General features: G+C 32.1%; 1 protein-coding gene across 1 annotated transcript in view; it reads left to right on the forward strand.

Moving 5' to 3' along the window:
* The window catches only part of LOC143222995 (damage-control phosphatase ARMT1-like), a 32,812-nt gene extending 15,971 nt beyond the window's left edge, over positions 1 to 16,841 (forward strand). Inside the window, exons 4-5 of the mRNA XM_076450331.1 lie at positions 7,462 to 7,636; positions 15,709 to 16,841. Of these exons, the coding sequence (XP_076306446.1) occupies positions 7,462 to 7,636; positions 15,709 to 16,467 (934 nt within the window). The 3' untranslated portion in view covers positions 16,468 to 16,841. The remainder of the gene's footprint in view (positions 1 to 7,461; positions 7,637 to 15,708) is intronic.
* Positions 16,842 to 17,592: the final 751 nt, after the last annotated feature.

The raw sequence follows: 17,592 nt of genomic DNA on the forward strand, positions 1-17,592 counted from the left end.
CAGTTTGTTCGGACAGAGCTCCAGTCATGCTGGGATGAAACTCTGGTTTTGGTGCACTGGTGAAAGCCGATGCACCACACATTATTGTAACGCACTGTGTTCTGCACAGGCATGTGTTGTAAACAAAAGCCTTGCCTTCAAAACTGGCAGAAGTATTAAAAATTGTAGTGGAATGTGTGAACTTTGTGCGAAATAGTGCCCTGAAGCACAGCATCTTCGAAGAGCTGTGTAATGAAATGGGCTCTGAAATCGAGGTACTTCTGTACCATTCTAACGTTCAGTGGTTATCCTGGAGAAAGGTGCTGAATCGTGCTTTTGCCATGCGTGGGGAATTAGCCCTGATTTTGTAAGAGCACCAACATTGTCATGCAGATTGCTTCAAAAAATCTGAGTTAATTTTCATTTTGGCATACCTGGCCGATATCTTCAATGTTCTCAATCATCTCAATCAACAGATGCAGGGCAGTGGAGTCAACATCATCGAAGCAGAAGAAAACCTGAAGGCTTTTCAAAAAAAGCTACCGTTATGGAAACGACAAACAGAGAATGATAACTTCGCAAACTTTCCCCTGCTGGACGACTGTGTAAGTAAGATCGAAGATGTGTCTGAAATCGGAGACATTTCTGTACCCAGGGAACTGAAGCAAGCAATTGCCAATCACTTAGATGAGCTCACAAAGTTTCTCGATGGATACTTCCCCACCAGAGAGTCATATCCAGCATGGGTGAGACAGCCGTTCATGTTTAGTGTTGCGACAGCAGATGTCAGTGATGAATACATCGACGAAATCATTGAACTTCAGTAGAGCCAGGTTCAACAGCAACTTTTCAGAACAACAATGCTCTCAATGTTTTTCTGTCACCAAATCATAGCTAAGAAAGCCCTTGAGATACTCATACCGTTTGTTACAACGTATCTTTGCAAGTAATCCTTTTCGAGGATGGTAGACATAAAAACAAAGAAAAGGAACAGACTTTGTTGCAAAAATGATATGAGAGTGGCACTTGCCAAGGTGAAGCCTCGCATTTCTGAACTTGTCTCTGAAAGGCAACAGCAAAAGTCACATTGATTTGCAGTAAATATTCATTGAGTTATGTTTTTGTGTGAAATTCATGTTTTGTTGGTTTTGTTCTTTGAACACAGTAATATTGTGTGCAACTGATGCATGGTTCATTTTGTGCACTAATAAAATATCTGCTTATGTTTTGAATTTGAAAAAATCATATTTTATTTTTCCAATTACGAAGGGCTCAGTGAATGCAAGTGCGAAACTTTTGGGATTCAGTATCTCCAAGAAGGTTAAGAACCATTGGTATAGATTAAATATGTGAAAATAATTTTTGGTATAACTTTCTCTTTGGATACCTTATTTATCAGCTCTAAATTCTACTTGCAATACCTGGTCTTGGAATTAAAAACTGATAGCAAATATGGTTGTTTTAGTCCACATGTCCCACATATTAAACTGCCACTCATTGCCTGCAGTATGAAGGTAGTTCTTTGTAATGAAATAGAATTAAAACATGTTACTTCAAGTGGACTACTAAGGGTGATAATGAAACATCTGAAAATATACTTATATGAGCAGCATAACAAGACCTAAGATCTCTAGGATAGAATTAAACACATGAAAAATGTACTTCTTGCAAATTCCAAAAACATAATAAGCTTACCCAACAATTTGACTTGCACATTGCACTGTTAGTACAGATAGGTTAATTATTTTTAAACACTGACATACCTGCTAGCTACAAAAGTTAATCTTTAACACTTTTACATGTATGTACATTTGGAATAACATAACTTAAAAACACAAAGAAAAAAGCTTTATTTTTTGTTGTAACAGTTTTTGACAGTTTTCTATAAAACTTCTTTAATATCACTATTTTGAAATTTAAGCAACATTTCATGATGCATGATACTTATTTTATAATCTAGAAAAATTTAAATGGGAAATTATTTTGTTTTATATAACAATAAAGTAATATTACTATTTAGTAAAGGATTTTCATAAATTTTTAGAAGAGTTCAGCATTTATACATTTAAAAACAGCTGGTATGGGTTAAGAAAATTTTTTATGTAGAGGAGCGAACAATGTTTCGACCTTCTTCAGTCATCGTCAGGTTCACAAAGAAAGAAAGAGGTAACTGACCGATAGCTGACAACATGTTTGAAGGGGGTTGTGTAATTGAGTGTAGGAATGTAGAGGGTATTCTTAGATGTTTGATTATATTTATTAATATTGGTATAAAGTTGTTCCTTTGTATTGGTTTATTTTGGGTTTGAGTTGTTGTATAAGTAAGGCTTCTTTAATTTTGCATTTGTTTGTTTGTTTTTTTATTTAGTATTTGGGTGTTTTTATGGTTATGTTGTGTTTATTTGATTTGCAGTGTTCAAAAACATGTGAAGGTGATTTTTTGTGTTCTTTGAATCTGGTTTCCTTTTTCCTACTTGTTTCTCCAATATAGAAGTCATGCCAATTATCACATTGTATTTCATAAATAATGTTGGTGTGGTGTTTGTCAGTGTAGTTTTTACATAGTATAGACCTTAGTTTTGTGCCTGGTTTTTGAATAAATTTGGTATTAACTGGAATGTCAAATTTTGTTACTAGATTTTGCCAAATGTTGGTTATGTTTCTGCTGATGTCGGGAATATATGATATGCAGCAGTATATGGTTTCGTGATTTTTTGATTCATGGGATATATTTACTTTTGTTAGTTGATTTTGCTTTTTGTCTAGGTGTGTGCATATGATGTTTTCTATGGTTTCTGAAGGAAACTTATTGATGTTGATAAAGTATTGTTTTATTTTGTCTAATTCATTGTTAATTTTATCTGGTGAGCATAGTTTTATGGCTGTGTTTATTTGGTTTCTTAGTATGTTGAGTTTTTGTTTTGTTTCATGTGCTGAGTCCTAAGGAATGTATAGTCCAGTATGGGTGATTTTTCAGTGGATTTCTGTTTTTAATTGTGTGTCGGTTCTTGTAATTTTGAGGTTAAGAAATGATATTTTATTGTTTTCTTCCTGTTCACATGTGAAGGTAATGTTGGGAGGTATAGAGTTAATGTGATTGAAAAAATTGTGTGTTCTATAGATGTGAATCTCGCTATCGTGCAGTCTACATATCTGTACCAATATAGTGGTGGATGTAATGCTGTGTTAATTGCTTGTGTTTCAACTTGTGTCATAAAAATATTGGCTAGAACTGGTGATGCTGGCTTGCCCATGCTTAGGATAAAATTTAGTGCATTAATGATTTTTCACCGTAATTTATCTCTGTCTCACTTCTTAGGCTGTTTTGCAATGAAATTAACTATACACTTGGAAAACTGGTAATAAACCTAGAGATGTTATTTTATTAAGTAATGCATACTTGTATGTGAAACTTCTCATGAAGTTAATGTGGAACAAATATTTGGAAATATTCATTGCAAAAAAAAACAACCCTGAGTTACTGTAATTGAATAGCTAACATAATATCCTGTAACCATGAAATTCCTTTCAATAAATTGGAATGTAAAGGCTGAAACTCTATTATGGAGTTTGAATTCTGCAGCTATCTCAGCTGTTTGATATGCCATTCTAACTGCTAACTAATTTCAGTCTTCAGCCATACTGAGTTGGGGGTAGGTATCAGTGATGTTTCCATCATTGAACATCTGAGCTGTTTAACAATTGTCTGACATCTTTCTCTTCACCAGCTGAGTCAGTATGATAGGGCAGCATGCTTTCTGTCCTTAGATCTCACCAGTTTCCCAAACTGACTTTTAATCCAACCAGTGTGTGAAAAATGTACCAGTGACATACATCTTCAGTTTTCAAAGCATTCAACAAGCTTTATTATGCTTTATGGCCACTGCATCTTGTAGTTGACAGATGGTACTATCACAGGACAAACTAGGTGACAACCTTGGTCACAAGATGCTGGTGCATAGCATAGTTATAACCATTTTATAGACCTGAACATTTATTTTCTTATTGTCTTGTTGTAACATCTTTCTTTTGATGTATGGCTGTCATACACATCTTTTAAAGCACAAATTCATGTGTGTTATTTAATATAGATCTCAGCCATACCAGTTATTCTGTACTGAAAAGATTAATCATAATTCATGCTTTAACGTCATTACGTTAAGTAAAAAACAAACCATGTAACTGTTGTTTTGTTGCTCTAAGTACTATCATAACAGGGTTTATTGCAGTTATTTCTGTTATGATTCACTAATTTTACAAGCATATGTTTGATTATGTAAATAATTACACTTAACAGCTAACAGTTATTAAAATTGGTTCTTTGATCTATATGAATCTTTCCAGTTTAGTTCAGTCATGCTACTGCCAGTTAGCTAACTTGGTAGCATTAGACAGAGTTGAATTGTTAACAGTGGATAAGCTTCATACCTTTTGATGAAGTAATCATTTATGACCAGGACATAATTACCTTAGTCTCCTAGGAATGATTAGCTATGTCTATGGCTGTTCTTTGCAAAAGAGAACCTACAGTTCTGTTTTGTTGTTTTCTCTGAACGTCTGCAGCTTACATTGTTTACTCTACCTTTTAACATTTTGATGAGAATGTGTTTGGAAGTTGCTTTTATGAGTCCAAAATATCTCCTGCTTTAAAGTTTGTACATTACACATATACACCTGCAGTGTACACCAATTTATGTGATTCATATCATTTTTAGAGCTCCTGCAATTGTAATTCTCATGCAGTTAAATACCATAGATTTTGTGTTGTGTTCATCAGTCTGCTGGGATTATCTTTCAGTTGCTTCTTTTAAAATGTTATGTATGGAGCTTCTTTTGTATAATGGTTAGTGTATCCATACTACTGTATTGGATAATGATGCACAACAAACTTAGACCTCTACTGTGTTCTAATCTGTTATCTAATCATACCTTTCAGGGTTTTGAAATTTATCCATTTTAGTAACATTTGGTGCATCTTCTACCATATTAGTAATGTTTCATAAATAATACAACTACAAACAGTTCTTTCTTTTCTGTGAACAACTGACTAGTTAATGTATTAAACACATCAGCAAATTTCCCCATCAGTTTTCTATTTCTGTTGCTGATTTGACTCTAAATTATCTATACAATCCTTATTTAGTGACTTCAGGTATTCTGGCACATGTACATTTACTTTCAGATGTAGTATGTCACAAGTTATTTAGCCAGTTTCAGTCACCATGTTAAAAACCATTCCAGGTTGAAGTAGAATAGAAATTCATCTGTATTAACAAACAATCAATGATATACAACTAGTATTAGAAGTAGCAATTGTCCAAGCAAGAGTAACTTAGTTTCTTCATAGAAAATAGTATATTACATGCATTGGTTCTGTAACTGCAACACTTGGTGCTAAGAACTAAACTGCCATTCATAAATCTATAGAAGATTGATTATATACTTGAGAAACTTTGACTCACTTCTCAACATATATTTGGGGTACTAATCTTTATTTCTGACAACTTTTGTTGGTTGTTGTTAAACAAAGCTAAGTGCAAATAGGCCATATAACTCTTAGGCTTGTTCTGCTTCTGCAGATCCATTCCTCAAATGATGATGCTCTTCCTAGCCCTGAAACAGTGGTCCTTGTTTTCTGAGAAGTACCACTACTTGTCACAAAAGTGCCTTCTTTTTGGTACAGAATTTCATATGCACTAGTCTAATGTCACATAGTCTCCCTTTGGAATCTTCAACAGACTTGTCTTTGAAGTTCTTCCAATGTTCAAAGATTATTCAGAAAATATGTAAAATGAGAAGTCCTTCTGACTTAAATTCTCCAGTAGGAATATTTGGTGATGCCACTGAAATCTAATCTTTATACATGCTTATGATATTTAGAAATGAATCTTGCACAATGGGTACATTATGAGACCCATAACAACTAGAAACTTTCAGAGAAAGTAAACAATGTGTGTACAAGTCAAACTCAATCAAAAAGAATGGAAACTTGACACAGACATTTTCACTCAGAAATGCATAAACAATCAATGGCCCATGATGATTTGGAGAGTTACATTTTAAATTTATAAATGCTCTTTATCTCTGGCTGACATCAAAAGAGGAAGCTTCACTTCTTGAACAGTAACTGCACCATGAACTGATCACATCTGAAATGTAATGTAGTTTTTAGATAGTTGTATTTCACAGAAATTACTTATAATTATATTTCTTGCTATTCAACTGTTAAATATTCACTTGTTTACCTCTCTGAAAATGAGAATCTTTAAATCTGTGTATTTTCTTTATTATTGGATTTTCACAGTGAAAAAGACAATTATGAAAACATTAATATAATTACATTCACACTTATATTCTGAATAAAGTATCTGAGAAACTTCATGCTATTAATTTATTATATTACTCTATTTTATTTAACATATGTCTTAATCTAATTTTTGTCAATTTTAGGTTCATATAATAAAGAAATATATGAAGTTTATTTGATCAAGAAATATCTGTAGCATAGAAGTGAATTTTTGGAAATTTTTTTGTAAATGGCATTGTGTAATATGCAAATTATAAATACTCATTTGCTCTTCTTCTGGTCTCTTAAAGATGGTGGAACATTTTCCACTGAAACTTAGATATTTTAATTGTGAATTAAAATATACATTCTGCCTATTTAAATGTTAAATGTAATTTTGAGATTCATACACAAGAATGTTCATAGAATATGTTGTGAAACATACTTTAAATTGAAAAGTTGTTGCTAGTTTTATGTTTTACTCTATAAACTCTACATGTATCATGGTTTAATATATTTTTTATAGAAGTCATAAAAGTGAGTGACCTTCCTGTGGGTTAGGATATATTAAATATAATACAAATACATGAAGTATAAATTACATAAAATCACTTTTTTTTTCATTTAGGTCAATATGGCATTATGTATATTACTTTATAAAAAATTTTTTATTAACAAATGTAACATTTCAAACTTATAAAACACTGCTTTGTAAAATAAGAAAAATGTTCATTTGGTAAAAATATTGACAAATTTTCATATGCAGCACTTATAACCATTCATAATATTACTTTGTTACTAAGTGTTCTTATAACTAACCATTTACTGGCTGATACATTTTTGTTAAAAGATACAAGATAGTAAATTAAACTGATTATTAGGTTTAAGTTTATTTTTTTTAGATTGCTTTACAAGTACTATTGTAATTCTTTTGTTTAGAAATGATGTAATGGACTCATGGTATGTTTTACACGTCGTAAGTAACACATCAGTATAACTTGGATGAAAGCAAGAAGATAGTATCCATTATATCATGTTAACATGCAGTGATGTACTGATTATAAGAAAACATTTTGTTGTACAAAATATACACTTTTATAAGCAATCCTGTTCCTGTTGTATATAGTTTACATATTGTATGTCTTTATTTACAGTTATATTCCCATGTTATGTATATATATTTTTGTACTTTTCAGATCCAGGTTGCAAGATTTTGATCCATTCAAAAACTCTAAGGAAGTGGCATTTCAGTCCTCTTTGGATGCAGCCCTGTACTTTGGAAAACATGTTTTAACCACCATAGAACAGCTTCAGCAGAAGGTTCATAAAGATTCTCCTGAATTTTTTGAACAGTTTCAGTTATTTCTACAGGTAGTTTGCCTCATTTTATTTCAATTCATTTCTGGATAAATAATCTGATTTTTTTTGTTATCATGCATAACTGTATATTACTAAAAGGTCTGTGATCAAGTTAATTGATTTATAATTTTCTGTGTTTTCATCTTCCCAAAGATGGTGTGTGTTAGTATAACTTTAAAACTGAGGTATGTCTCTGCCTTTGAGTTTTTAACTGATTAATGCCTAGTCTTTAAATTGAAGCAATAAATTAGGCTTTTGTGTGTTCTAGCAATTTAGTTAATTCATATGAAGTTGTAGGTTTTTTATGCAGAGTTTTTACATTGGAGGAAAATTGGAGGCTGTTTTAAATAGGGTATGTGTTAATAAATTGGGTAAACTATGGGAAATGTCAGCAGGACTTAAAGAGGAAATTAAGTTTTTGTATACAAAAGCTACATCAGCTAATAATGACTTTTAAAGTAGTTAGAAACAATACTAATGGTAGTTTGTTTAGTTATAATGAGCAGGATTTATTGAATTAAAGATTTTAGCTCTTAACTTTTTCAAATGATGAATTTGAGGATGGAGGGATAGAAAAAACAAAGATGGGAGTGACAAACATAAGAAGGTTATTGTGATAGGAGATTCTCTAATAAGGCATGTGTAAAGGATAGTCTGTGGTGGAGGAAATTAGGGATGAGAGGATCAAATGCTATCGAGCAGCAAGGGCAGGAGAATATAACCAACAGAGCAAGTGATATATTAAAGAGAGCTAGCAGTGATGTAGTCCTTATAATACACATAGGACTAATGATGTAGGAAAGGGTAGATCAGAGGAGTATATTGTTAAGTGAAAGGCATTAACCCTAAACATATAAGAAATAAAACAGCAGGAATGTTGTAGGTAGTAGCATCAATTGATGATGGCTGTCATTTAAGAGTTTTAGTGGCAGGCTAAATTGTTATTATTGTAATACTAAACATATAAGAAATAAAACAGATTACTTTAGAGCATTGGTCAAAACAAAATATTTAGATACAATGGGAAGTATTGAAACCTGGCTAAGTAAAGAACAGTTTACTTAGAAATCAATTAAATAGCACTCCACAAATGAACCTTGATAAAAACAGTGTTTAACATTATATATTATATTTTGTTGTCATGCCACAGCTCAAAATGCATATAAAATTGTCATTAGAGTAGAAAGTTTGCATAAAAACTTTGTGATGCGGGCTGGACTCTTAGACAAATTGCTGTAGACCTGAAGTGCTTTCTAAACACTATCTGTATCAGTTACACTCTAGACTGTAAAACTGAGACAGGTAAATTTGAAAATAGGAAATGAATAAGCAGAATATCTAAAGTCAATGATACTAATGATAAGTATCTTTGTTTATGCAGCTTTTGGGACAGAAGGAAGACTGCCACTGATCTCAAGCACGAGATAAATGTACCAAATGAAAGAAAAGTGTCCAGATATACAGTATCAAAAAGAGTCAAATGGTTGTGCAGCAGTTAAAAAAAACCTTTACTTTGATCTTCAAATATTGTCAGGAGACAAAGTTACTGAAAGAAAAATTGGACTGTTGATTGGAAAAGGATGTTATGGATGAATGATTTCAAGTTTGAAATATTTGGTTCAAAGTGTAGGTTGTACATGTGGCAGAAGAAAGGTGAAAGATACTTACCTCAATGCATAGCACCTACCATGAAGGATGGGTATGCAATTTGATAGTTTGGATATTCCTATTACCCTTTTTCTATCCCTTGTAGATGATCTGAATTGGTGGTTGGACACAGTTCACACTTCTCTAAGGGTTCTTCTTACCCCCCTTCATCCAGATTTACATATTTTAATGGACACTGGTTCACAGTTGAGGATCAATCTACTTCAGGTCAATTTTCTTCAACCAGTCTTACCATATCAATATTCTGGAGCTTCTTGCTTTTCATTGGGCTTTGGATCATTTTTGTTATCTTGCATCAATTGTCTGATTGTGATCCATGCAGACAATTATACAGTGGTGGCATATATCAGTCACCAGGAGTGCATTCATTCTGATTCCCTTTGTTGTCAAACTTCAGGTGGGTACTCCACACCTGGATGCATTTGCTACTACCCTTAATACCAAGATTCCTCTGTTTTGATTTCTCATGCTTCATCTACTCACTCTAACTTTATATGCATTCAGTCAGGATTGGACAGCCAAATCTTTTTATGTTTATCCTCCTAGCAAGTTCTTTTCCAGAGTGACTTCTATCATCCATTCTGTAACAAGTCCTTTTGATTGCCTCTTCCTGGCCAGTCCAGCCTTGGTTTCTAAGGTTGCTCTAGATCCAGTCTGTTTGACCATTTTCCCTACTTAGAACTCCTTCCCTTTATAGCAACTTTGGTCCCATGTAGTTCATCCTGCCATTCCTACTTTTCATCTTCATGCCTGGTTTTATCCAGTATTTGGCAAGGAGATCCAATTTATCTTGGCAAGTAGCTTATTATTGGCACATTGTGTTCAACCTTCTTCCACAGAGGTTTATCTACATTAGTGGAATGTTTTTCACCATTGGTCTTTGTGCTTTGAGTTCTCACCTGCTTGTCTCATTGTTCCTCTTGTAACAGATTTCTTCACTTGGTTAGTTGTTCAAGGATCTTCAGTCTCCTCGATCACAAATTATTGGGAGGTCTTATCTCACACTTTTCATTTTTCCTGGTACCATTTTTGCCTCCCATACCTTGTCATCACAGTTATGTTTCTTCCAGATTATTGGATATCTGCAGTGTGCAGCTCTTCTGGATTGGAATATCAATGTGGTGCATCATTGTTTTACTTTACCTCCATTTATGCTCAGCTGGTCACTGTTTTCTTTTATACAAACAGATGAACTAAAATAGTTAGGGTCAAGCATTTTTCTTAAGGATACAAAAACAAGTTGAGTGTAACTCTTGAGTTTGCAACCTATCAGCTGTATGTGTAAAGCATTAGCCATTGGGCCACACTACACGCTATATGTCTGTCTTTATTCATGACATTTTTTTTTTCACTCTTGGCACTGCCTTATTAATTTTAAGGTTTTTCCAAGATTTTGTATTTCATATTTTTGTTCTATATTATATCTGATTTTACTTGTTCTGTTACAGCTAAAATTTAATAACTATTAATAACAATGCACATTTGTCATATCATTATACTTCTTTAAGTTCTTTACTTAATTTTTCAGTACCTGTGCACCAATGCATCTGTGATTCAGATATAACAACACTGTAATCACTTACAAAGTTTTTCCTAATATGTTACCAGTATCAAGTATATTAATAATATCCTAACTGAGTGTTTACTAATAAATATAAGCAAGCTGTGGCTGATTTTTTTCTATGCACAACATTCGTTAGAAACCATTTTACTCTAACTGTAGTAAGCACAACAAATGCTCACTTTTACTGAGACTATTGTGTGACATGTGGTAGAAGTGACATTTTTTGTTAGCTGCCCATCATATTAGATTTCTTCTATTACTTCTGCAATTACTAGCTTGAGCTTCAAACATATAGAAGGTTCATACATTTGTTAGAAAACAGTCTGATGTTGAATAGTAAATTCACAACAACAGTTGTATGCATCTTCAGTGAACATTTCAGAATTACACATATTCCATTTTGAGCAACTATTTGAAAATAAATTGAACACTGTAACACTTATTTATTGCCCTTCTATCTCTGAGGTGGTGATAGTAAATCATATTTTAAATAGCTCTAAACTCTAATGTAGCTCTTAGATGTATTCTTACTCTATTTTTAGCCAATCAGGCCACTTTGATGTCCTAGAAAATTAATAACATTCTAATCTACTACATTCATCAATCTGTACAGAACTTGATGTACACAGGGTAAGCTTCAACACCTATACTGATTGGTGTCATTTAACTCGCAGATCCATCCATAATTCTGTGTGCTTGATTTAGTGCATAACAAATCAACTTGTTTGCTCACAGTATCAGAAGTGAAGTGTAATGTTTTTGAATGCAGTCACTATAAAATATATTGTATTCTTATATAGTTTCAGTTGCTCAGTGCCTTGTCTTCAGTATTGAATGAGTGCTCCACACACTTACTGTGGATTTGCTATCCGATATCAACTTGTTGCCCTGTTAACAAATCCCCTTTCTTAGATTTTTCAGTAAACATCATGACCACAGCTTGCTTTTGGTAATTAAATCTAATAATGCTTCCATGGTGTTAATTTTGTAATTTTCATTTACATTTCTCAGTGGTAATTCCCTACAAGTCATTGTTTATGTGTACTTAATGACTAGCGCAGTTTCTTTTAATGTTCTTTGCTCTACTTTGTTCATTATAAAAAATAACAAGGAGACTGATTACAGGCTTGTTTGATTTAAAATATGAATAAATTTTTTACTTATGAATATGCTACTGTGTAGTTTACCACATAAGCATAACAAACCATCTTTCTACCATTTTACGGGCCTGGCATGGCCAAATGGTTCGGGCACTTAACTCATAATGTGATGGTTGCAGATTTGAATTTCCATCATACCAAATATGCTTATCTTTGCATTCATATGGGCATTATAATGTGACGGTCAAGTTGGCTGTCGGTGGTGATGACTAGCTGTCTTTCTTCAAGTCTTACACTGCTAAATTAGGGATGGCTAGTGCAGATAGCTCTCATGTAGTTTTGTGCAAAATTCAAAACAAACAAACTATAATTGTACATTCTGTTTACTCATTCCTCAGGGATGAAGTCTATTTAGTCATTTTTTTCTGTTGATAATTTTTTACCGAATTATTTATAACTCATAGAAAGTGTAATTATTTTCCAGTTATAGCATGAGGAATATAGATTTATCCCTCCTGGTTATAGATTTTTTTGGTAGGACTCTACACACTAATACATTTAAAACAAACATTTCTTACCATTAGCTTATAACAGTTAGCACAATATATGTTACACCATGTGTTATCTATTCTTAATGCCCTTTTAACTTGGAGCATGCTTAATACACAGTAACAGAGATGCATAATAATAAATCAAGCATCAAAAATTGCAAAATGAACTCAATCTTAATTTTTTTTATTGTGTAGTCCAGGAATGTAACATTTCAGTAATGAGACAAATGCATGTTATGTACATAGCTTCTAAAATATTATGTGTAAGGTCACACTGAAGTAATATACAGAAGTTAGTAACAATCATTATCACAGTGTTTCCTGGTGAGATGTTAAAAGTATGCTAAAAAAAAGCTAATGCAAAGAAGGAGCAATTTATATAACTATGTATATAATGTATATAACTTGTATATAGAAATTTAACTTTTTAAGATTAGTATTCAAATGTGATTAAATGATTAAAATGAAACTTAGAAAATCTTTTTCAACATTGATCTTTGTAATAAATACAATATTACATGTTCTTATTAGTTTTTAAAAAAATTTTTAAGTATGATTACGTTTTGATATCTTATCAGGTCATCCCTTAAATAATGTCCAATTTTAGGTTCAGAAAAAGATAAAGGACTTCGAATGCTTTTAATGTTATTTAACCAGTAACGTATGTTCCGTTATTATTAATTACTTCCTGCAAATGATTCACAAGCTTCTGAATGCCACTTCTGTAAAATTCTTGGTTTGGAGGGAAAGAATGTAGAGGGTAGTTTTGACATCTTCATGTGTTCTAAGCTCTTTTCCATCAAGATAGTTCTACAAACTTTACAATACATGATGACACTGCACAACAAAGTTTTTGCTTCTGAACACTGTTGGGTGTTCCTTATTTGCCCATTACGTACCCTTTCGTTGAAACCTTCAGTTTCACCAGGACATTGCTACAATGGAAAAACAATATCAGGGCAACTGGAATTCGTCAATGCTTGCTGACTACTGTTGGACACTGCAATGTGATGTAGCACAGATAGCCTTCGAGTAGCTTTGTGCAAAATTAAAAAAAAACAAAACAAGCAACATAATGCACTGGACAATTATTTGATTCATGATATGAAAAAGGGGAGTTGGGTTAGTTTATTTTATTTGTCTGAACGTTCTTAGGCACATCCTACTACATATTTTAGTCATTAAAGTATTCTACAAAGTCAGAAATAATGATGTATTTTCTGTATTAAATTTTTGGACATTACTTATGAGATGATCTGACAGATGATCAGTGTTATCTGATGCAAAACAAACATTGAAAAATTGTGGGCCATGTTGTTTTATATTAAAGTTTCAAACAAATGTTGTGAATTTTAGATATGTATGTGTGAATGTTGACAAGTCAGCATATTATTTTTGCAATAAATGTAATGTTAAGTTGACCCCTTTGCAACGGGCTTGGTATAATATACATGAGTTTGTCTACACATTTGCACATGTGAAGCATGTGTGCTATAAATTTTGATACAGCATGTGTATTTTCACAAAATTTAGTAGGCTTTTAGACTTCGTTTTTTGTACATGAAAAAATCAGATCTTTTTAATGAGATATTTTACTAGATTTGTTGGGAAAATATCAAGTCTGTTTTATTACTAGTCTCAGTGCAAAGTAATTTCATGTCATGATTACAAAAACTACTCTTTGTTCCAAATATCTTAAATGTTATTTGTATAATCTCTAAAATCTACTATAAACATTTCAAATGTTTGTTTTGAGCAAGACTATATTTTATATTATTTTCTATACTTATGTTGGGTCTGTCATTTGACCAACCTTGCAACCATCATAAAAAATTAGGAAATAAATATAAATTATGCTTTTTTTTGTGCTAGAAAGACTACATATTATAAAAAAAATATCCAAATATGTAGTCTCATAATGCTATGTATTTATTTTTTTTATTATATGCCTAGTCATAGTCATGCCTAGCTAACATTACATAACTTGCATTGACACAGTGAACATACACTCATGTTAGGTATCCAATAATGTAAAACTAACCTTTAGTCTTCCCCATCTTGGCTGTGGTGTTTTAGTGGAGAAGTATTTCATAATATGCAGTCAAATTTCAATTGTTATACATTATATATGTGTATAGATTATTACCATTTTGAAATAAGTTATTAAACTTATTTTTCTTAAAATATAGAACAATGAATCAAGAAGTAAAGCAAATAATTATCTCTTCTTGCTATGACCTTTGTACCCTGGTGCTAAGGCTTTTAAAATTTCTCACGTGGAGGACATTAAACAAAATTTTTAGGTTTTATATATATATATAGTTGAATAAACAAAAATTCTAAATAACTGTACTGATATCATTGACTTTTACTGTAATTTACTAAGCTAAATATCTAAGATGTATTTTGATTATAAAAAATATGAAACTTTGAGCAGACTAAGACACAACCTACCTTCTTGAAATCTTGGTTTGGGCAAATGTAATAAGTCATTTCACAGGTTAAATTGAATGAGAAAACCACTGGGGGACCTTCTAAGCTATCAGTTGGTTGTTCATTTGTCATATGCTGAAGTAAGTATTTTAATTTTAAACAGTGCTACATTAAACATACCATGTGATTCACTACAGTCTATATTTAGGTGTGTTCCTTGAATATTTTTCCCCAGTGGCACAGTGGAGGGTATCTATACCTGTGGTGGGCAGAGCACAGATAGCCCATTGTGTAGCTTTGTGCTTTATTCAAAACAACATATTTTAGTATTTACTTTTAAATTAAGTAATTAACTCATATACAATATTAAATTGTGAATTATAATCTACAAACTTATTAATATAAATTCATAAAATAGTAGTAAAATTTTGGAAGAAAGTTAAATGCGATTACATGACTTTGACCTATGACTCGTGGCAAAAGGGTTAAAGGAAGTTTTAGGATATAGTTTGAAGAATATCAGTGTGTATTTCAAGGTAAGGATATTATTGTATCTTTCAAGATTGGCACAAAACTGTTATATTTAGTTATTACAGTGCTACATTCATTTTAGAATATGAAACATTAATATTGGAGTATGAATTTATTTCCTTGTTTGAAACATATGGCTTGTTTACAATGAAAACACAGAGATTGATCATTATGATAGTAAAAATAATATTTTGTAAACGATTTTTGCTAAAAATAAGTCTTCAATATTTTATTCAGGTCTCATTGTGGGGTAATAAATGTGACCTGTCTATCAGTGCAGGTCAAAATGTTGCACAGAAAGAGTCTCCAGTTGAACAGATTCACAAACTGCAAGACCACATTCTAGTCAATGATACCAGAAAACTTTTGGAAATTTTACATCAAGCTAACAGTGACAATTCAAACAAGGTAACACTTTCTCTGGTTCTTGATAATTCTGGTTTTGAACTTTTTACTGACATGTGCCTTGCAGAAATCCTTCAGCAACTTGAGTTGGTGACTTTTGTCAAATTCTATGTTAAAGAAATGCCCTGGTATGTCTCTGATGTTACTGAGCATGACTTTTTGTGGATTTTAGAAACACTTGGTAAATCTGAGCACCAAAGTTTTCAAGAACTTTCAAAAATTTGGATAAGAAAACTTCAGCAGAAATTATGGACTATTGAAAAAGAGAAGTACTGGACTTTACCATTTGATTATAGCGTAATGAAAGAAATGGACCCTGTACTTTATGCTAAATTAAGTGCAAGCCAAGTTATCATTTTCAAGGGTGATCTGAACTACAGGAAACTGACAGGTGATAGGCAGTGGGACTTTGATATTCCATTTCAAACTTCATTACGAGGTTTCTTGCCAGCACCGTTATGTGCACTGAGAACTTTAAAAGCAGATACGGTTACTGGTCTTTCACCAGGACAAGCTAAAAGTATTGCTGAATCATTTCCTGATTGGATGATTTCTGGTGATTTTGGTCTTATACAAATAGCTACACCTTAATTATGTTCTTTTGAACCCAGTGTTCACTTCTTCCACTTCAGTAGCAGCTTTACATGTAGACACAGACATGTTTAAAAAGTGCATTAAAGGTACATCACCCACCTCTTTGGTTTTTGAAAACAATTAGTCAATTTTAATCCTTGTCAGCTCTTATAGAATTAGGTGGTTGAGTCATACCTCTTTTTTGTGGTAATAATAAAGGAATCTGCTACATGATAGGTAATAAGCAGTAGGAATTTTAGACTATTTGAATACTATTTATTGATTTTAATAATAGATCTTTCAGTTATGCTATAGAATCTGTAAGATATAGAAAAATACTGCTTTTCAGGTGTTCCATGTTAAGAGAAAATTAAAACTTCATTTCTTCTTGAGCTTGAGCCTGTTTTTTTTAATTTAAACAAAGAAAACTCATCATAATATAGTGCTGTAGAAGTGATTCACCTGAGTAGTGGTCATAAAACAATTTCTGAAGTTGCTTACTTAGCATTTATGCATTACAAGTTAATCAGGTATTTCTTATTAAACTGAGGTCCATGGTGTTCTAAAACAATAAAAATAATTATCTGATACCTAATGTCAGTACAGGAGAACATTAAACAAAGTAGTTGATAACTTTGTGTTGAAATACTCTAAGATGTTTGATTCTTACCTTTTAAAATGTATTACTGTTTGATGAAATTGTCAAAAATCACATTTGTGTGTATGTGGTTGTTTGTTTAAATTATTTACAACTTTGCTTTTTTTTAATTGCAATTGAATTAGAAATTGTAGCCTGTGTTTGAATTTGTTGATCTCCAGAAGTTCTTTTATTCTGACATTGTGTTTACTGTTGGAACTAAATAAGTTAGTAAATTTTTTCATTGGAAGTTCAATCACATCATATTGTCTGTAGATCAAGAAAACAACCAGCAAGCAAGACAACAGATTAAAAACTTCAAACACAGGCTACAATTTCTAATTCAATGACAAAAGTGAATAAATTGTAAAGAGGATGTGACTATCAAAAGACAATGTAAAATATATAAACATTTTTGCTGTTAAAAATTACATTTATACAAATGTACGTTATTGATAAAAAATTACGTTCATTAGAGACAGAGTGTTCCAGTAAAACATAACATG

This window comes from Tachypleus tridentatus, chromosome 8 (assembly GCF_004210375.1).
Source record: "Tachypleus tridentatus isolate NWPU-2018 chromosome 8, ASM421037v1, whole genome shotgun sequence".
Classification (NCBI taxonomy): domain Eukaryota; kingdom Metazoa; phylum Arthropoda; class Merostomata; order Xiphosura; family Limulidae; genus Tachypleus; species Tachypleus tridentatus.